We start from the raw sequence: 22,054 nt of genomic DNA, 5'->3' as shown, positions 1-22,054 counted from the left end.
TTAGGTTTAGGCAACAAAAGTACTTGGTTAGTTTAAGGCAACAAAAGTACTTGGTTAGGTTTAGGCAACACAAGTACTTGGTTAGGTTAAGGCAACAAAAGTACTTGGTGAGGTTTAGGCAACAAAAGTACTTGGTTAGGTTTAGGCAACACAAGTACTTGGTTAGGTTAAGGCAACAAAAGTACTTGGTGAGGTTAAGGCAACAAAAGTACTTGGTTAGGTTTAGGCAACAAAAGTACTTGGTTAGGTTAAGGCAACAAAAGTACTTGGTTAGGTTAAGGCAACAAAAGTACTTGGTTAGGTTTAGGCAACACAAGTACTTGGTTAGGTTTAGGAGAGCATGGTTTGGGTTGAACTATACGGATAACTTCTCCCCTATTCAGATTTTTCCGGTCTTTATCTCCGAATCACTAAGCTATGCCATTACAAAAGCATGCAATGATGGTCCACGTCCAACATTAAAAAAAGAATTCTAGGGACAACACCAACATAGCGATATGACATTGTGGGTGAAGAATTGGTTAGCATGTTTCTAAAAAAGGGATATTGTTAAAAACAGTGCGAATAATGTTGTACTTTAATTTATGCTGAGAATATGATATGTTCCATACCATACCCTACAAGGAAATCACCATTTCAAGCAAAAGCATTTATTGCACATAAGTAACATGTCATGAAAGGGTGAGGTTATGGAAGAGAATAAATACAAATTACTTGTGGAAAGTTAGGGAACAGGAGATGAGATGTAAAGAAAGTTAGGGAGTGTAAGATTTGGTGTTTATGCAGCTACACGGTACCTATGTCATGACTAATGCAAAGGCAGTGCACAGGTGTCAAGCATTTGGAAGTAGTGCTGTATACTGAATTGAACACGTGTAGTTTTATATGAAATGTGTTGATACTCTTGACAGCAATGTGTCATCACCGGTACCATAGTGTTTAAAGTTTGGATCTCAGACAGGGGGAGCCTACAGTCAGGACACAGCTCGCAAATGTTCATTATTTTCAGGATCTGCTACTGAGAATGAAATCTGGTGTTAACAATCTGAGAGCCAATGTAGTTGAGACCAATAATCACAACAGGCAGAAAGTAGCGCATTGCTCAGGCAAAGATCAAACAAAAGCGGAGAGAGCGTATTACTATGAAGCCGACTGATGTCTCCCTGCAAATATTTAATTACTCGTCACTCTCGGTGGCTGCACAGCCTCCTACAGATACCCATGCACCAAAGAATTAGTCAGCATTCCCAAATAAAAAAACGTCATGTAACAGGGGAGCAGAAACGCTGTGTACCTATGTTTCCGAGTGGTACGCCTCCTCAGTAGCTTCTGTTTATTACTATCAATTTTACTAAAAGATCAAGGGGAGATAGAAATACGGTCATGTGTTACATGATGCAGAAAGAGAGGAAGGAAGATATTCACCCCTGTTTGGTGAAACAAAACGCTTACTAACCCCGATTTCCCTTTAACCTTCGTCTTTGACCCTGCTTTGTACTCATTGTGGTGCACATGTCGCATTAGGTCAGCCTCAGTGGACTGACGTGTGAAAGCATTTATACTTGTATGTATGTAGGCTGTGAAGTACCAAGTGCTATAGCCGAGCTTCTGTTCAATATGTCGACCACTGACATTTAGAAGCAGCAGAACAGAGGCAATTGAGCTCTGTAGAGGAAAATGAACATCCACGGCACCATCTGAAAAAGGCAGCAAACCGGTGACTCACATACTTCATGTCGATATCCCTCATTTAACTGTGCGAATTCCACGAGCCATGGCAACAATTGCCTGAGTCACCAGTGTGAGTCCAGTGACCTTTAGACAGATGCTTGTTGGTTCATTGAGGGGCGTTAACATGCAGATCTGCTTGGGGCTTTTCATGTGATTTCTTTTGTCCTAAGGTTGAATTTAGTCGCTACACTTGTGTGATATATTACTCTGAAGATTAACAGATACATCAAGCTGATAAATAAAGTAAAGCAGCTCCACTTGGACGGTACCGTGAGGTTTTTAACCTCCTCTCCAGCTCTGCAGAGGAGGCGTAAATCGGGGGAGTTGGACAGAACATAAAGCAAAGGTGGAGGCTGGAGATATCCTCTCCTCCCCTTTCCCTCTCCTTTCCTCTCCTCTCCTCTCCTTCCTCTCCTTCCTCTCCTCTCCTCTCCTCTCCTCTCCTCTCCTCTCCTCTCCTCTCCTCTCCTCTCCTCTTCCACCATTTGTCTACTTACTAAACTGACTTTTCACATTCTGTATATGCTAGATACCTGATGGTTAAAAATGAATGTGTGTATGTGGCTATGTGACAGATTTTTTTAAATAGGAGTGCCTCAGCATCTGTATGTTTTACAGACAAGGTAAAGTGATAAAAAAAAAAGAAAGATAGCACCAAACGGAGAGATAAAACAATGAGTCATAGAGAGTGCTTTTAGCTGGACTCGTCATTAACAGGTCCACATTTCATTACCCGCAGCCTGAAACACCTTTAGTGAGAAGGCCTTCACCCTCTCAGCGACAGTGCAGTTCACACAGAAGTGGAGCAACAGGAGTCTTTAGCTTCATGATGCTTCATACTGTTTCCAGACAAGGTGGTGATATCGTACCTTAGTTTTGATGCAGCTGGCAAAAGTGTGTTATTTCATGACTTGCTACCTTACTTTAAAGCGACACTAAAAAATACAAATGTTACAAATACAAAGAGCAGGGATCTCTCGCCCCTCTGCAGAGGCTCCCTGTGGCTTTGACATTTTACATGAATATTAATTCAAAAGATTTCATCACTGTCTTAGGCCTACAGTGATCCTTACATTCTCTGACAGTAAAAATGTACAGCCTACACACACAGAATTGTATCTGTTCTATCAAGTTGTGATTAATTGAATGATCCTGAGTTAATATCATTGTGTTTTATGCCCAAGCCAGAGGGCTGATCGCTGTATGTGGCTGAGGATAAGAAAAAAAGGATTAACTAGTTCTGTATTGCTACTCTGTTTCTAGTTATTGTAATGCTAAGGCCTATTAATAATCTTGATAGGCTAATTTAGACTTAGGCAACGTTAACTTCATTATAAGACACAAATATGTTGCTCCAAGGCTGTGAATGTATAAAAAGGCAAATACTCTCACTGATGTGTTTACAGCCTGTTGTGCTGCCACAACACTCAGTACATGCAGGTTTATGGACTATAAACTTTACTTTCTCTTTATAAATAAGGCCAAACCTCTCAAATCTAAAGTGTTGTAATACACAAGCAGCCATCCAAGACCTCAGCTGAGAGAAAATATGAAATAGAAAATAAAGAAAGAACCAAAGAAAACGCTGGAACTAATCCAAAAGAAAAACTTGTTGTATTTGTCGGGTCTTTGTGAATGTGCTTTTTGATCTGTGACATAATGGAAGACAGTGAATGTTCAGCGGAACAACAGTCACGAACCTTGTGGTTGACTCTCCCTGCTCCTTCCTGGAGTTGACAAAAGAGAAGAAGAAAAAACAATATATGAGAGAGCATCTTTTCATGATATGTCAGTGTCAACACGGTGCTCATAGAACCATACCAGTGCTTTTGCACGTTTCAGCCCATTTAAACTGCTACAACTCACAGACTTTGCATTACACTGTTGCAGAAATCTGAATGCATAATTCTATTAGCAGACTCTTGAATCTTGTTGCAGTAATGTGACAACATCCTGTTTGTACATTTGTGTTATGAAATAATTATAACTATATCAGACTTTAGACTGAACCTTCATTACCATTTAATGTTAATGTATGACTGACAATCATTGATGATTATCATACTGTACAGATATTGAATATTCAAAGTATATTAAAAAAAAACAGCAGCAGCCTGTCCTGAGAAATGGTGGGTAAAATCCTCAGGTCGTTAAGGCTCAAACCTGCATACACACTGGTACGGTCCTGTAAATCAGCGTGATGTTTGCTCTGTCAGCAACTGTTGCAGAAGATTTGAGGGTAGCGTCACATCGATCAATAATAAGCATTCCCGGGGAAACAGACCTGAACCAAAAACAGGCTCAGTACAAACATGCAGATCAATGCAAACCAAGGAAGCAAGAGAAGGTAGTGTCTGAGCGACTGAATGTCTGTTCACTTAACCACTTTAAGTCGTGGGTGTTTGTAAAATTAAGTTCCTATTGGCCTTGCAGAGGATGTTTCCAGTCTCTATAGATGTTTCAGAGGGATTTCATCATAATGTGCAGAGGGGTAGAAAACTAAGGCTGCTCAATTACTCCCAATATTATCAAAATCACATTATGGTCAAGCGCAATATCCAAATTATAGAAGCTAAAATGTTTTGATCAAAGTGAAATGTGTGAAAAGTACTAAAGTGCTGCAGAGCTATTCTGCTCCAGATATAAGGAAACATGCTTGGGTGTGGTACAGATCCCATCAAGTGTCACGTTGTCATTACTGTAATAGTTTGTTTCGCTGAAAATAAAAACTGTGATGGGATTTTAACACATATATCTAGTGTCTGGTATATATACATGGTAACAATGGTTCATACAGTACATGCTGACATTACTGATAATGTTTTAGATTACGTGCTTTAATACATAAAGCCATGTGCAAACAGCAGGAATGTCATTAATGCTAATATAACTTTTTTAATACGTTCCTCTTGTAAGGAGCACACTTTTTAACTGACGCTGAGCTTTGATGGTTTGGGCCACATGTAATTATTATAAAAGATTAACTTTGTTGGGTCTGGGTTTGTGTTATCACTGCTACTAGCTGCTGTTTCTCGCTGGATTTCCATGTGTCATGTTAGCTAGCTAGAGCTGACAGGTGTCAGTCATAGTGAGGGGGGAAGTTAGAAACGCTTAGGAAATGTGAGGATGATTGTCAAACATAAATCAGCCTCTGAATGCTGTGGATGGATAACATGTATATCAGAGCAGCAAAATGAAGGGTCTTAAGAGACTAACGGGGCCTAGAAACAATCTGCCTTTTCTTTTGTTGGCTCACAGGAAACAGAAAATGATAAAAATCAATGCATATTTTCATATTTTAAGGAAGAAAAGCATATAAGATAGATTAAACAGTAAGACCAAGCTGGGAAAAGTGAAAAGGATTGACAATAAAAAAGAAAGAAAGAATAATTTAACTTAAAATATACACTGAGGTACAGGAAAAGAAGACTAGAGGGCACAGACACCAAATACAGAGACCAGCTGCCAGAGTTGTACCTACTTTGTGGGGCTGCAGGTATGCAGCGCCTTCAAGTGAGGTTTCCAGGTAGCAATGGAAACCGAGTTCTCATCAGCCGCATAACTACGCCAAACACACTGCATGCAGAAAACACAAAACCAGGAAGAAGAGAATCGTAAAAAAAAATAAATAAAAGACACCCCCCCACAAAAAAAAAGAGAAGGAGGAGGAGGTGGAGGAGGATGAAGTGAGTAGAAAGAAAACAAATGAAAAAAGCTGATTAGTGAAACCAAAAAACATGTGTGTCACACGTCTGCTGTTGGGCAGAGGTCAGGCCTGGATACATGCCTGTGGGGAGGCAGGAGGCTCTCATAGTGCCGCCACGAGGCATTCAGGTAGGGCCTGGCGCTGTCGGTGGAGTAATAACGCCACGCAGCCTGGTGCAACACGAGGACAGACAGGATGACGAGGAGGAGGAGAGCAGAGGGTCGTGAAGGTCAGGAAAGGGGGAGAAGGGAACGTAGGATGGGAGGGGGAAGCCAAAGAGGAATAAAGGTGAAGCAGGTGGGAGGAAGGAAGGTGAGAGGGTGGGGGAGAGGAGCAGGAAGCATGTGGAGGACAATGTGAGGTCAGCACCACTGATATTCAGGATGAAACCAACGGTGTGTGTGAAGATCAGGCTGGAGAAGGAGGACATGTGTACAGCAGGCGTGAGAGGGTTGGCACGAATGACTTGGTTTGGTGTTTATGGGCTTAAACGCAGGAGAGACTGGAAAGGACAAAACACCCTCCCAGAGATGAAAGAGTTAACTGCAGAGTGAGGACGAGGGGACACGGGGCGGGACAGAGTGAAGCTATATACTATGTACTTTCTATTGGGCAGCACCAGGGGCTCATAGAGTCCATGGAGGGAAAGAGAGAATGGACAATGATGAAACCATTAAAACACTTTTTCTACTGTTCAGGCATCCAGTCTACTTAGACACTGTGATGAACTGTTTGAGTGACAGCAACGATACTTCAACAATGTCTTAATTTTCCAACCCAAAAACAGCAAAGTGAGTCAAAGAAACATAAAGAGAGCAGGCTCTCTGCTTTACCTGGATGAGGTAGGCGGCTGGGTTCCTCCTTTTCTCAAAGTGCTTCTGTCTGTGCTGCTCCTGGACCTTCAGGGCAAAGCCTGAGCCCAGAATACCCTGGTGTGACATTAATAAGAGTCAACACTGGATGTGTGTGTGGGTCAAAGATTCACAAGCATCACTGAGGTTTTTTTTTGCGAGAAGGAATAATTTGATATTTTGAAAAAACATACTTATTCTGCGTCTCGCAGAGAATTACACTTCACTCTCAACAAAAGATTATGCGCACTCCTCTGACACACACCTCGACTGACTGTGTGACCCTTTAGAATGTACAAATTATTGGTTTTATATTTCTGTTTATGTTGATTTAAAAAGTGTTAAAGAAGTCATAACGTGCTTTTTGTGATATGAAGCATTTTTGTGGATGTAAGAAGTTTCTCTCTCCCACAGGAAACACTGCTGCTGCACTGCATGAAACGCCTGTGTTTGGAGTCGAGCCCTTACTTCAGTAACACATGTGCATCACTATGTAAAAGGGGTTAAGAAAATATGTATATTTTTATATTCATTATAAAAAATACATACACTCTCGTTAGTCAGCAGACATACAGTTGCTACTGTGATGTAGAGAAATATTAAAGTTAAAACGTTGTATTTGAAATAAAAGATAGTTACAAAATAACAACTAACCATTCACATCCTCACATCCTGCTCCAGTCTTGGTTGCCAAGGTGGTCAGGTTTGTTTAACTTGTGTTTCAGTATCAGAATCGGGCTCGAACATGTACGGCTGTACCGCAGCCGTGGACACCGGCTGCGCTGGCTTTATTTTGGATCACACTACCTCGCTCAGCAGGACCCGACCTGCCCTGCCTCTGGTTGGCTACATCCTGCCCGTTAAGTAACGAGCATGTGCAACTCTCACCAAAGACTGAACAGAGGCGAGATGTCTCACCCTGAGAAGACACAGTGTGAGAGGCGATGCTGCAGCAGTGCACCATATAAGAAAAATAATGTGTTTTTTGAAAATCAAAGTATATAAACCTATTCTACCAGGACCCCCAGATACAAGTATGAACCTGAACATTAGCATAATATGACCTCTATCACTAACAGACCTTTGAAGTGTCCTTTTTGCGAGGCAAGCCAGATTAGCTGGGGGGACTTTAAACTAAACTAAGCTAATAGCCTCCTGGCTGCATAGCGCCATGGCTGTAGTTGTACAGACGTGAGAGTAGGATCAATCTTGTCATCTCACTCTGTCTCTGAGAGTGCATTACCCAAAGTGCACGATGCCAATTAATCTACGCTTACTGTTTTCAGTAGATTCAGGCGTCAAGCTGTGAGAAAACTTTCATAAATTGACTGAATTTCTATGATATTCACATATTTGAACTAAATATGGAGATGCCGGTGCATCATTCCCATCAACCATCAAACACCTCAAACGTATGAAACATTATTTCACATCATATCATCGTTCACGTACATGTGCATTCTTGGGCAAGTATTCATCAAAACATTCAAAGCAGCACCACAGGTGATCTCTCATTAAAGTAAGACTCGTACAAATAGAAGAGTTAAAAGCCCTTCATCTACGTAATGGAAGATAAAAATAAATGTATACTTTACTGTATAATGTACTTCCTTACAGTAAGTATTCCCTTCAGGTAAAACTCGCAGGCCTACAATCACATATTATTCAAAACATATTAAATCGGTTTGAACAGCAAGACCATGCTTGCTGTTCAAACAATTCAAAAGCAATAAAAACTTTACCCTAACTTATTAACTAATCAGTCAGAATAGCTCTGAAGACTCTGCCTGCTCCCTGTTAATTAAAAAGGGAGGATTTAGTCAAAGAATACAGACTTACGGCAGGCAAGGCAAAGAAGGAGATGCCCAGGAGGGCGAACCCTGCAGACAGCATCCGTCCCGTCCACGTCTTTGGTGTTTTGTCCCCATAGCCAATGGTTGTCAGGGTGATCTGAGAAAACAAATGACTTATCACATGCTCCTGGGTGATGCTCGTATCGAGGCTCTGGTATACACATGAGAGACACTTGACTGCTGTATAGAAGTTAAAAAACATCAGAAAACTACTGTTTTCTAACATGAAAGAGTCGACAGAATTTGTTTCTTGAAACACACGTTGTAACATCTTCTAATTAGACTCCCTTGTGCAAAAGTTTATAACCAACCAATCAGTGGTTATAGATATAAATAGGGTATTACTGCTCAATGTATCAGTTATAAGCAACTAATAACAGTGTTTAGGTTTTGTGGTTATTATTAACATAATCCCTTTCGTTTGTGTTTATCCTCATTCAGCGGGACAACTGCTTTATATTGTTATTTAGCCCGCACTTGAATTTAGTTTACTAACAACCCATGAGATATCTGGCAACCCAGAAGTTGTTTTTAATAGCTTAACCCATCTATAAATCAACAGCAAATAAATCAAATTAAATTATGTATTTTCAACATTACAAAGTAGTTATAGGTTATTAAGCTTTAATAATAAGGTATCTTATCACAAAGAGTTTAAATTTGTCCTCGCTATGATCAGCATAAACTCAATTCCACTCAATACTGTATTATTGAATCAAGAATGCGTCCACTGGTTTGTGGATGATCATTTTGAAATCTTATGTTGGCATTAAGGCTGTCAAAATCTCAGAGCAACTACAGTCTGATGGGTTGGCCACTGAGCAGCTCCGCAGGAGCAGTCGGGGTTAAGGGCCTTGCTCAAGGGCACCTCAGTGGTGATAATGAGGGTGGAGCAAGCACCCTCACTTTTTCTTTTGTGAGGGTGCTCACAAAAAAAAGTGCTTTTCCGCTTCCACTCAAATGTATTCTGCCACAAGCTCACTTCTGTCTCCTTTAGGCTCCCGCTGCCCCAAGACTCTTAAGACTGCAATGAGCGTTCTATAATGTTCTGTATGCCATCTGGTATGCTTAGAACACTGTATAACTACATATAACTTATATATAAATCAAAACATGTGCTGTGTTATTATCACTCCTTTAGCTATTAGCATAGCATTGATCAGTTTTTAGGTATATGATGTTCGTAACTGTATTTTGGACTGGGGAGGGACAATCTGTGGAGACAAAGATTTTTCCCGAGTCCCAGATCGTGAGTCTGAGTCGTGATGTTTGAGTACTAGTCCAAGCCAAATCTTAAGTCTCTGTGTGTGGCAACTTAAAGGAGAACTTCGGTCGATTTAAACATGCAGCTTCATTGCTCAAGCTACCCTTGACTTGCCAGTACCGAAGACGCGAAAACATTTGGTCCAACCATTACAGAGCTCTGTGAACGGAGATTTAGCATTGACAGCTAACAGCATGGGGTCAGAACTTTACACTGTGTTTTAAGCATCTTAACATGCTCCACATCTCACACCAAAAGTTATGCAACATCAGCAGACACCTTAGCACACAGCACTGTAGTGTGTATGACTCAAACTGAATAAAAAAGTAGTTAAAACAGTGTGTTTGTGCAAGCAGCTACTTACCTGTTTGTTGACATCCGTGTGTTCCGGTAGCTAGACCAAACTAGTATATCCACTGAGTGTGCACTTAACAGGCTTAACAGGCTATTGTAAGGCTCATGGCTAATGACAGGCTGTAACATGGACATGTACATTATGAACAGAAACACGAAAATGCTGGATTACGTTTTCGTCTCCGCCAGTGAGGGAGTAAGTGCACGCTCGACGGATCGACTAGTTTGGTCTAGCTACCGGAAGACACGGATGTCAACAAACAGGTAGGTAGCTCCTTGCACAAACACACTGTTTTAACTACTTTTTTATTCATTTTGAGTCATACACGCTACAGTGCTGTGTGCTAAGGTGTCTGCTGATGTTGCATAACTTTTGGTGTGAGATGTGGAGCATGTTAAGACGCTTAAAACACAGTGTAAAGTTCTGACCCCATGCTGTTAGCGTTCAATGCTAAGTCTCCGTTCATGGAGCTCTGTAATGGCTGGACCAAATCTGTTCGCGTCTTCGGTACTGGCATGTCAAGGGTAGCTTGAGCAATGAAGCTGCATGTTTAAATCGACCGAAGTTCTCCTTTAAGTTCGCCTTGAAACCAAGTCGCAGACTTGAGTCCTCATCTCTGCCTGAAGCTCATCGCATACTCCAAACAGTCAATGTGGTGAATGAGAAAATATACATTTCTGGATGAGATTAAAGGTAACATGAAGAAGGTTCATTTGTTTTTCAGACTAGTCTGAATATCCATTTGCTGTAAACAGGCTCATGTTGTCAGTTTCTGCCTTTTTTTCTTCGACTACTTTGATTATGTATTATATTTGCACTCCACTTGAAATGATGCCTTCTGGCAGTGCAATCACATCTGAATGATTGGACCTGTGTGTAGGCTTTACAGGAGCAGATCTGTGTGGCCTTGGTTCTGAGCGCACTGATGAAAGCCTGTGGCTGAAATGTTCATTTATTTATTTATTATGGGAAAAAAAGAGAAAAAGGTGTTCATGTTGTTCTTTACAGTGAAAGCCTCCTTAGGTCTATCAGGATGATCTGTGAAGAGTTAGCTGTGATAATGATTCATAGTGATGGTACTTAGCACATCTAACTGCAACTACTGAATAGAGCTATTCACATGTGGTTAGCAAACGCCTGAAAAGAAGAATTTTAATGCAGTGTGTTCACTATCTGATGACAGATAAACCTGCTTGTGAACTGGAGCTGGCACTTCTTGCTCCTTGCTTGCCTCCAGCAGTCTGTCAGTTTTATCTATCTACAGTATCTATACACATACATATCCATCTATCCATCTCTGTTTTGGCAGACTGATCTCTCCGGATTAGCTTTCATACAGACTCTGATTTCCTCGCGTGACGAAGGTGGCTGCTGTCACGTGGCTCTTATTTATTTTTTTTTGAGCTGGTGTGAAAATGGTGGTTAATGGAGCCCTGAATGCCTAATGTTTTTAAAGGTGCTGTCGAAGCAAAGACATAATGAACTGCAGGAAACATTAAACGAGATGCCGATTTTCATCTGTCCAGTCCAATGCAGGACCCTATGCAACGCAGTGTGATAGCAGGTCAGACCTAGCTTAGCTTAGATTTCTCTGGTTAGCAGCTAAAAACAGACTGCAGATGTGAAGATATCAGTCGATACCTACGGACACTGTTATAGTCATCTTTTCCATTCTGAAACTTGACTGAAGGGAGGCGGTCTCCAAACTCACCGTGCCCCACCACAAAGCGTCAGCGTAGGTGGCGAACTCCTTGTTGAACTTGTTCTCCACGAGATAGACGAGGAATGAAGAGAAGATCAGCACCAAGAAGCCGATGTACCAGGCGGTGACCAGCTCCTGTAGGCAGAGGTCACAAAACCATTCACTTTGAGGACGAAACGTTCTGTCTAATAGAAGCGAGCAGGTGATGCAAGTGATGTTTGTGACTCTTTATTGAATCTGTGATTTAAATCCAATCGTTGCAGATTATTTTCTAACACGCAGTCACCGTCCCTTCTGCTTTTGCAAACCTAAATGTATGTCAACGCCAGGACACCAAATTCTGATCAAAAAGCAGATGAGATCAAGACTCTACCGATCCTGTCTACGGTGACAGGACGCCCTCAGGAGTGATTCGCTCTGAAATTCAGCTCATATTGTAGGTTTGCGGTAGAAACACTAAATCATTAGTGCCGACCAGATCAAGCCTCAGGCTTCATGCTCGGTTCAGCCAGGTTTGTTCATTTTAATTCATTGGTTATTTCAGAGGAAGACTGAACGATACACAGAGTACCAATGTGGTGCCTTAGCTAACCAGCTAAGTCAGTAGTGGATGAAATAAAAAAAGAATAACAGCCTCTGGTCTCAGGCTCCTTTGTTAGGGACAGAGAACAAAAGCATTTATCTCAAACAGAGAGAAAAGATGCTTTGGCTGACAGCGACCGTCTCTCGGCAGTGCCTGAGCAGGTACACATGTTCAAGGTGACTTATTTGACATAATGCAACACAGTGTCGCAAAACAAAATGAAAGCCTGTAGTTCCATCGCGCTACGCAAACAAATAACATATACATTATTTTATACATAAGCACGTACACACCCAGGAAATAAGTGTGTAGTGCGTTTTTTCAAATTTGCATCTGGGTGAATGTACACGAGATGATGCTGATGATGATGTGATCAGCATCTTCACATTAAAAGTTCCACATCAGGTAAACACTGTCTCAAGTGTTGCTGGCTGCAAGCATCAGTAATGTCCCTTTAAGAGCCTGATCATGATGTTGTGGTGGAGACAGGCCTCTGCAGACAGTCTCTGACTTGCCGTCGCCCGAGTCCAATTTTGTCCATTTTATTTCCTGCGACCAGACAATAGCCAGGAGCAGCCTTAAAGGTGTTATTGCTTACATTCAGCCACTATATGTGGCAGTCATTCACGGCCAACTGTAGCTCAGGAGGTAGTAATCGGAAAGGTCACTGGTTTGACTCCCCAGCTGCACGTCGGAGTATCCTTTAGCAAGATACTGAGCCCCAAATGGCTCCTGATGGACGAGCATCCTCTGCCATTGTAAAGACGGCAGAAATCTCTACGGCTGACATCTCCAAAACTTGGCAACAGGGTTAACTGTCCCTTTAAAAACTTGAAACAGGCTGGATTTGTTTCTCAGTTTCTCCACAGCCCTTCACATAATATTTACTCTAAATGCCAAGATCTAGTGTTGTGATAGTTGTACCACTTAGTGCCGTTGCTGACGCTGACCACTGGCTTCAGCGTCCACCTTTATTGCAATTGATTTTCTACCCTGCTGCTGCTCTCGGCTCCTTAATTAACTAGCCACTGCTTGCTGTTGCTGATTCACTGGGCATGTTTTGTACCTACTCTCTGCAGAAGAAATAGTCCCTTTGAAAACTGTAGACGGTATGCTTTAAGGGGCGGCAAGCATCTCTGAGACTGATACCTCAAAAGAAAACATGGCTACATATCACCAGAGCTGCGTGTGTTTGCACAGTATGTGTCAGGTGAATGGATTTAGCTGAGTGTGATGACTTTTTTCTTTTACTTCAGGCTACATAATTGGTTGTTTTGTGGTCATTATTATTTCACAAAATCCACTTGGAGAAACATTTGCCTGGCCAGAGACTCACACGAATCCTCGTCAGTGGCCCCAAAAGCCCTCTCTGAAAGGCCCTTACAAACACAGCATCACTACGTACATGATTTGACCTTTTCATCTGAAATGTGATCTAGATTATTCAGTCTGAATGTGCAGCTTTGTAAAAAATAACAGAAGGACTTTGCCAGCAACAATGGCCTGTCCTGGCCTCTGCCTCTCTGCGGGTCATGCTGATCTAAGACGGGAGTTAAAGAAGTGGATGGATTTGTGTTGGTCGGTCCTGGTGGAGCACGGAGAGACGAGGGTGAGTTGAGGTAAGAAAAGGCAAGAAATGCATGAAAAGAACCAGTCAGAGCGCAAATGCTAGACGGAGCTCTGAATATTTCAACAAAACTGATGGCATTTCCAAAGACACAAAGAAAGTCAATATGGATATAGTCTAAAGCATAATGTATGCTTTTCTTTTCTTTTTTCTTCATTACTTTATCCACGGTGATATGTTGTTGTTTCTTTCTTGTGACAAATGTACTTACTGGAAGTCGCTTTGGACAAAAGTGTCTCCTAAATGCCCTAAAAGTTCATGTAAATGTAAAGGTATACTACACATTATTTTAATATGTGTAATGTTTTGCACAGACTGTTAACATACATGAAGGGAACAAAATATTAGAAATGACACCAGCACTAAGTATTACTTTAAAAATTGACTATAAAACCGACACTGAGCATACATACATACACTGAGCTTCACCGAGGCTGCTTCTCCTGGTGTTCCTATTATTTACTTGATCTCAGTTTTCCTTCTCCAGCAGTGTGTGTGTGTTACACTCCTGCCCGCTCCTGCAAACATTCGTATAATCTGTCCGACATTGATTTTGTGTTTTCTCTGGCCTAGCAGGTTAAACGTGTCATTTTACTCTGTGTTGAATAATCATAAAGAGATGCATACTCATACTCCAACACTCCCCCATGAGCAGGCACTTGGCGACAATGGCAAAGAGAAGCTTCCGGTCAGTAACAGGTGAGAAATGTGAGAAACCTGCCATGCTTTGCGCTTGTATCGTAATGACATGCTAGATCTGCTTTTCAACACTTGAAAACCCAGCTCGGCATCGTCCGAGCGGTGCTGCTGTAGCCATTTCAGTAACTGCAAACAATTGTGATGCAATTTTAAACTAAATTCCTGTCAGATTAAAAGTTCATAGCACTTGTTTCTGAATTCTTAATTATTGTAGAATGGCAGGAAAGTTTTCAAATGTCATATTATTTCTCAGGGGTGGAGGGACCGAGGGGAGGGGAGCTGATCTGTTCCCCTCCAATGTGAACCCCCTGTCTGCAGCCTTGTTTCATTAGAGTACTCCTGTATTCATCTCATGTAAGATCACTTTATTAGAGTGCATGTAAAGATACTATACTATATCATCATGGTGGTGTATTGAGCTCAGAGCCCCACGCTAGCAGGTATCAACAAGAAACCTTGTCAGTTCCCAGGGATCTTGTCCTGTAGCTAACAGCAGTACATGCGTGTGTGTTTATTGCCCATTCATATGTATTATCCAACCTTGCTGTGTGCGTAGACTACAGAGCCCAGAAGCTTCCAGGTACCTCCTCTTCGGTCCATCCGCACCATGCGTAGGATCTGCAGGAAACGAAGGCTCCGCAGGACAGAGGTGGCGAAGATGTTGCCCTGGCTTCCCGCCGAGACCACCGCTACTGACGCTATCAGCACGATGATGTCTGGAGGGCAGAGAGGGAAAACTCACAGAGGGTTCGCCAAGACAAAGTCAGGAATCTGCACCAATTATAATCAATTACAGTCAAAAACCTGGAAACAAGATTCATTATATTTGCCGTCACCTTTATACATTTTAGTTGAGGAAACGTCCTAATATAGAATATATACAGAATTTAGATAAAAAAAACTGCTTCCCTTAACAAGTCGTGTTGTTCTGTAAGTGTTTGTAGTTCTCTTCCTGCAATCTTCAATCGATTTGATGTCAGAAATTTCAGCGAGGTTATGATTCCTTTTCCCTCAATTCTGTCATCAGGTTTCCTACCGTGACTGAGTCTAAATAAGACACATTACCAAAATAGGTTCCTTTGCTTTACGGTTTGACAACAAATCCTCAGCCGTCATGCTGTCAGTCAGCTCTCCTAACTCTCTCCACACCAAAAGTTAAATGTGACTGCTGCACAAATTAGACGCCTTCGGCAGTTTTTAATCATAGTGTCCGTCATCAGATTATTGATTTCTGAAAAAGTAAAAATGACGGTGGGGGCAGTGGGCAGTTCATGTCATTGTTGTTAAGCAGACCACCCTGTAAAAACCGACGTGGCAGTGAAGTGGGTATGTCAAGCAAGATGGCGGCACAGCAGACGAGCTCCACTCACCCAGCGATATTTCTGGTGATAATCCACACCATTTTTGTAAAATCGGATGTCTCGCTGTCTTCACTATGTGTTCAAACAGTCTTGAGAGAGTATTCTAAGGTAGCCATGACTACCTGGAGAACGCCTCCCCCACCTGAGAAGAAGACAGCCTCAAAGTCATTGCCAGAGAAGCGCACTGATAAGAAAACACAGAGCCTGAGGAATGTTCCCAAATCACCAAAATAAGTGCTACACTGCAAGCTGTGGCGGCAGACATATCGACCACCAGGGGAACAACACCTGACGAGGTGAATGGCATTCGAGAAAGACTGGATGAAGCCCGGAGGACAGCACCGAGGGGCTCGTAAACACCAGACAGCAGGCGAGAGAAAAAAATGTGAGTTTAGTTGGACTGAAAGAAATCTACGGGATGAACGGCACAAAAGTTGTCAGCAAAGGACCTGGAACTGATGTGGAGAGGGGAATTTGTCATTTGAAATGTGAGGACCAGCCACCCAGGTCTGGTTAGATTCTTACGACAATCAGCGAGGGATAGAGGTAGTAGTAGAAGATGGCCTGAGTAAAGCGCGGGTTTGAATGGGACGGCCTCAGATTATCAGTGTTCCCGGATCTGTCAAGGGAGCCAGCCGAGTAGAGGAAAACACTTACGACTGAAAAAAAAAGTTGCAACGGCTCAACGTGAGATCAACACTGGCTCATCCTGCGCTTCATCATGGAGGGAAAGAGCAGAAGATTCACTAGGCAGAACTGTTAAAACCAATCCTATAAACATCTATAACAGAAAACAGTTTGTATTATATATGTCAATAATGTAAATAAAAACGAAATTTTCTGAAATATTGTGCTTTCTGGCAGTGCTTGAAACGCTGTGGAGGCCCTCCTATGAGATGACAACACCAACAGAGGCCCAGAGATCTGAGTTTGAGACACCTGATCTAAGCCCTTTATCCTCGGTGCATCTCTCACATGCTTTTTTTTTCTCTGTAGCTCCAAGCAAAACGGAGGGCTGCAGTTTTCCAAAAATGAAATACAACGCAGCTCAGCCAATCAGAAACGTGCAGTGTTACAAGCCCCACCACCAAGGCTTGTGTTCTTTTGGAAAGTACTACAAAGCAGGTACTTTTGGGGGTAAAATAATGTCCCCCGGAAGTTGAAATGTGATTTAGAACCTGGTCCCTGCAGTGGAGGAGCAGTTTCTCTAAAGGTCCCTGGGGAAAGTGAGGTGTCTGGACTGCAACACATTCTGGCCTTTAATTCAACTCAGTTTAAACCTAACCTGCTCCTCCTTGTGTAAGCTAAGGAATGTAGACAATACGGGGCTCACAGCTCCAAGGGACCTTGGAGGCAGCATTCAGCTGTGTGTGGGTCAAAGGTTAGTAGGGGACAAGGCCACTATAGGGACTAAAACAGAGCCTGACTCCTATGTCAGGTAGAGGAAGATGTCTAAACGTGTACATCTCCAGAAAAGGATAGAGAGATCATTTAGGTAATTTTGGAGTACAAGACCCAAGGAGGAACAGTAACAGATTTAGCCTTTTATGGGAGATGAGCAGGGAGATACCTTTTCATGTCGATTGGATAGATGGACCCTCAACCCACCGCAATGACCAATTAGGATTAGGCAGGTACAGCCCAAAGGACTTTAAGAAGGCCCCTACGAGGAGAGACAGGGGTGGTGCTTGGAAAACCTCCTAAGAGTAAAGGCTGAGGTTTGATGGGGCAGAGGCCAGAGCATATTGGCATTGTTTTGTCCAGAGATTTGATAACATCAGAGCGCAGCTGCTTCTGATCCGGACTCAAGGCGCTAGATTCTGTTTTAATAAAGATTGCTTCATCCTTCCACCCAGCCTTGCTTCCGCAGAATCATTTATGATCAAACTACACGCCGACACCTTTGAGAAGAGAAGCCCAGAAACTACAAAAGACTGTACAGTGGACACACAGCTGATGTGAAACTGGCCTCTTAAACAGACTCATCTGAGCCTGGAGACCAGAATACCTGGCACCGTCTTGATGTCTATCATGTAGCTGCAATAACAGCAATGCACTGATGTCAACCCAACTGTAAATCCTGAATGTGGCAAGTCCAATAATGTACTGTGTGCTCTTCTTATATACACTATATGTGTATATATACGTCTCCTGGCACATTGATCTGCTGCAGACGCTAACAGGACAGGGGCGAAGAGGTAATTGTTCGAAGCACTGTTCCAGGAAGAATATTTTTTCACCCGCTATATCTGAAATAAACACAATCTCTGCACTGTAGATTCAGATTTTTTTTTTCTTATTTCATTTCCCATAAGCACATGGTACAGAGGAGGCAAACTGTACTGTATGTGCTCCAAATGATGACAGACAGATACACAGCTGGAACAAACAAAGGCACGGAAGGACAGACAGGCAGGCAATCACACACACACACACACACACACGCACACACACACAGATCTGACTCTGCTCAGAGGAAGTTCACACAGAAGAACAAGTGAACAACATCAAACCCACAGAGAGCACAGACAACAAAAGTAACAAGCTCCAAGAAATGACATTCCTCCTCCTCTTTGCAGCAGGTCTTCTATTCCAGTGACGTGCCGTGTGAAACTCTCCTGAACTCGTTCTCTGAAAGAAATGCTGACCAAGGTGGTGCTGATGGTTCCTGCGCTAAATGATGGAGCAGCTGACCCATATGCCGGAGAGGAAAAAGGAGAAAAATCAGCAGAAGCACCATGAAAAATTCAGTAATGAGACCGAGGCGATAAGAGTCTCAGGGGCACCTGCGGAGCTGCAGCAGAGACGGAAACGTGAGGAAAGTGATTGACAGAAAGATGAGGGATGAAATGGCGTGCGCCCGTGTTTGTAAAAGTGCACGGGCCAACCAACTGTCAGTCATCTCGCCAGGACGCAACACTTCAGGACACTCAGGTAGAGGGACTTTTGGAAGGTCCAAAGAATTTCTTAGACATCCTAAACTGCAGGAGCACATTTACAGTATTTTTTTTTTTGCTGCTCTGTGTCTGTGCTTGTGTGGGTGTCAGTGCGCAGGACGAAACCATGAAAAATGAGAGTAGCAGTAGTACTACCTTTGTTACATGTGGGCTACTAATTCATAGTATTGATCAGTGTTAAAGTGTTGGTAGCAAATTTACAATTCAACTACCTCACCCTCCTCCGCCCATCCACATCTATTACATCACTCTGCTGAGTCACTGCCTCAGCACGATCTGCTGGAACCCTCTTATGGTGAACGTTTATTTTCTAAAGGAAGTTTATGATCTACAAAATCTTTCAACGCAATTCAGTCAAGTCACCAGACAGCTAGACACCTCTCCTGGCAGCAAAACTACAGGGGGCAGCATGACCGCTAACTGCTGCTCTCTATACTCTTTGCTTTAGCTTTGTTTGGCTCAAGCGACTAGCTGCCATTAGCAAGTAGCTCAGTTAGCCATGATGCTTACTAGAGTAAGATATGAACTTGACACTCATGTATGTCACTCAGCTGATCAGATTATTGCTTCAAAGTGGTATCTATCTATCTATCTATCTATCTATCTATCTATCTATCTATCTATCTATCTATCTATCTATCTATCTATCTATCTATCTATCTATCTGTCTATCTATCCATCCATCCATCCATCCATCCATATGTACACATATATAGTTAAAAACTGTTGTTTCAAATTGTTCACCATTAGACAAGAGTCTACATTTTTCAAAGGGGGGAATTTAGATTTTTTTTTTCATCACTCTTTTTTATCAAATCACACCGTCAACAACCTCCTGACCTTCCTTCAACGTATTTTCACCGTGTTCTGCAATGAAATGTTCCAGAAGTCAGGCTGTGAAAGAAACGAGTCCCTCTGTGAAAACCCTCAGAATATAACTGCACTGTTCGGTGGATGTGCTACTACAGTGGAGACCTCTGGCTCTGAGTATGAGAAAAAACGGCCTTCAAAGACGTTTATTGTACAATTCCACACATACTTCCACAGAAATTGTAAATAGGGTTTGTCTTTCAACCAATGGATATTATTTTTTATTACAAGGCCTCAGATATTTTATGTTAAAATATATATATTTACATGTATGTATACTGTATACATATATATGAACGTATCACACATGCACTACTTTGCATAAATGTCAAGACTAGAAATCTTAAATGAACTCGAATAAACCCCTACATTTGTATTTTTGGAGGTTTTTTCTCTACTAGTCTGAAACATGAAAATATTGTGCAGTTAGATGTTTAAATGCCAGTAAGTTTTAGGAATGGCTCCCCAACAAGTCCAAATTGATTGACTTGAGTCATGTTTGATTTTAGAGATTAGCTCTTCTCCCCCTCATAACCATTTTATGAAAACTATCTGCTGTTGCCTTATCACAGAAATGGTCATGTTATTGTGATAACAAAATTAATACGAGCAGGAAGAGAGGCTCTGGGGAGGATATGTGTGCTTGAGTGCATGAAAACTAACGACCGAACCATTTAGCTGCAAATGTTGCTGCTTTTATTATGCATTTACTCACGTACTGTTTTCACTACAGTGTCATAATCTTCTGGAGCCAAATCAGTCAAAAAAAGGTCACATCATTTACTCCTCCATCTGTACTGTAAATAAAAAGTCCTCTGGTGACATCAAAACGCGTATTGTTTTTGTCTGTTAAAATGGATTTTATACTCCCATAATCCCCTTCTGGCACACATGATGAATCTGATTACATCACACGGTGCGAGAGCTACAGTGAAAACATGAAAAACGTGACGCAGCACAATCACATGGTCTCCCCCTGTAAGGAAGAAAGGAGCACAGTGAGAGCCGACAGAGGCACCCCGTTTTCATCACTCGGTGTATCTGTCAAGGCTTCGAACACTTGATAGGTCGGATGATCGTGCGTACAGGCGTCACCTCCACCTCCTCCTCTCTGCTGCTCGGGTCCTCGCTTCCTCTCTTCGTCCCTTCATCTCTCTCGTTTTTTTCACGCTCTCTGTCACACTCCGTCCCCCAGTCTCGTCTCTCTCTCTCTCTCATTCTCTGGCTGTATTTTTCGCCCTTTTGTTTTTGCTCATATTCCCTCACTGCTGGCAAACTTCAGCACCCACCGCAAAGTATTACGACGGGAGCTCACGGCGCCCTGCGTGACGTCTGAGCCCTGCTCTCCCTCGAGCACCCTACTGTACTTTCCAAGAGCAGAGAGATCCATGTCTAAACAGTGGAAAGAATAAAAGGCAGTTAATGCGACCTCATTACGTAAATGCTCTCTGCTCTTTGGAGCTCTGACCACAACCGAAAATGACATGAGCAAACTATGGTCAATAGCATGCAGTGGAACAGTGCTTACGTTTGACATCAAGCTGGATTCACAGAGAGGACAGCTGCAGACCACTAGAGGGCAACTAGAAGGCAACTGAGAGGTGAAACAATGAAGGAGAGGAACTGGTACCCCTGCAGGGGGGGTAAAAAAAATCCTTTTTTTGGGAGGATTTATCTGTGTCTGTTTCGACAAACGAGACCCGACAAAGAGGTTCAACAACTCACCTATGACGCAGAAGGGCTTCCTGGCAAAGCGCAGTCGTCCCTGCCATCCTCTGTAGCGACAGCAGCATCCTGCCGACCAGATACGGACGATGTACTCCAACCCAAACACCACGATCATCACAAACTCCTGTCCAAGATCACAGACACGACACTTGTTTTGCCAAGTTGTTTTGGTCAAAGACACACACATCGTACATTAGCCATCGTACGTCAAAGTCATCATTATCACACATCATTACTGCAATGTTTATGTCATTAAAATGAATGTCAGGTTGACAGAGCATGTGTCTGGTAATGACTCCGACAGGTCGTCCGTTAATGCGCGACTTTGATTCGGCTTCCATTAGATAACGACGCTGATGCAATTAGCGCAGTGCAATTTGTAAAATGGTATTTACAGCTGCAGGAGCAGTCGTGTGAAAAGAAATGCTTGAATGCATAACCAAAGCTACCTCTCCTTTCATTTAGACGCCTCTGAGAAACTGAAAATGGAGTCTTTTAAAAAATGCTTTTTGCCCACCAGCGTTCTGTTCTTTGCTGACTTTCTTTGTCAATGCAGCTTTGAACTCCATTTACTGTTATTAGCACTCCGGCAGGGTTCCCAGTCTGAGGGCACACACTTAGAAAATTTGCCACTGATTGAGCGTTCAAGACTGGTTATTTGTTAAGGAGCTCAGTCGTGAGGAAGTGAAAATCTCATTCATATCCTGAACACAGGATGTTGATTAGTAGCCATCATTACTTAACCAACCAATGTGCCCGAGGGGTAG

The 22,054-nt window shown here is 42.4% G+C and overlaps 1 protein-coding gene across 4 annotated transcripts in view; it reads right to left on the bottom strand.

The window, feature by feature from the left end:
* Nucleotides 1–22,054, bottom strand: part of kcnq5b (potassium voltage-gated channel, KQT-like subfamily, member 5b) — a 123,296-nt gene that overhangs the window by 12,714 nt on the left and 88,528 nt on the right. For 2 of the 4 annotated variants that reach the window (XM_030423186.1, XM_030423204.1), the window contains exons 3-10: nt 21,285–21,411; nt 14,912–15,087; nt 11,472–11,597; nt 8,128–8,238; nt 6,271–6,366; nt 5,213–5,307; nt 3,432–3,458; nt 1,295–1,351 (exon numbers count right to left, since the gene is read on the bottom strand). In XM_030423186.1, the coding sequence (XP_030279046.1) occupies nt 1,295–1,351; nt 3,432–3,458; nt 5,213–5,307; nt 6,271–6,366; nt 8,128–8,238; nt 11,472–11,597; nt 14,912–15,087; nt 21,285–21,411 (815 nt within the window). The remainder of the gene's footprint in view (nt 1–1,294; nt 1,352–3,431; nt 3,459–5,212; nt 5,308–6,270; nt 6,367–8,127; nt 8,239–11,471; nt 11,598–14,911; nt 15,088–21,284; nt 21,412–22,054) is intronic. The other 2 variants (XM_030423194.1, XM_030423214.1) reach the window with 1 other exon arrangement.

This window comes from Sparus aurata, chromosome 1 (genome assembly GCF_900880675.1).
Source record: "Sparus aurata chromosome 1, fSpaAur1.1, whole genome shotgun sequence".
Taxonomy (NCBI): Eukaryota; Metazoa; Chordata; class Actinopteri; order Spariformes; family Sparidae; genus Sparus; species Sparus aurata.
Note: the sequence above shows the minus strand (reverse complement) of the source record. Positions and strands in the feature narration are given on the sequence as shown.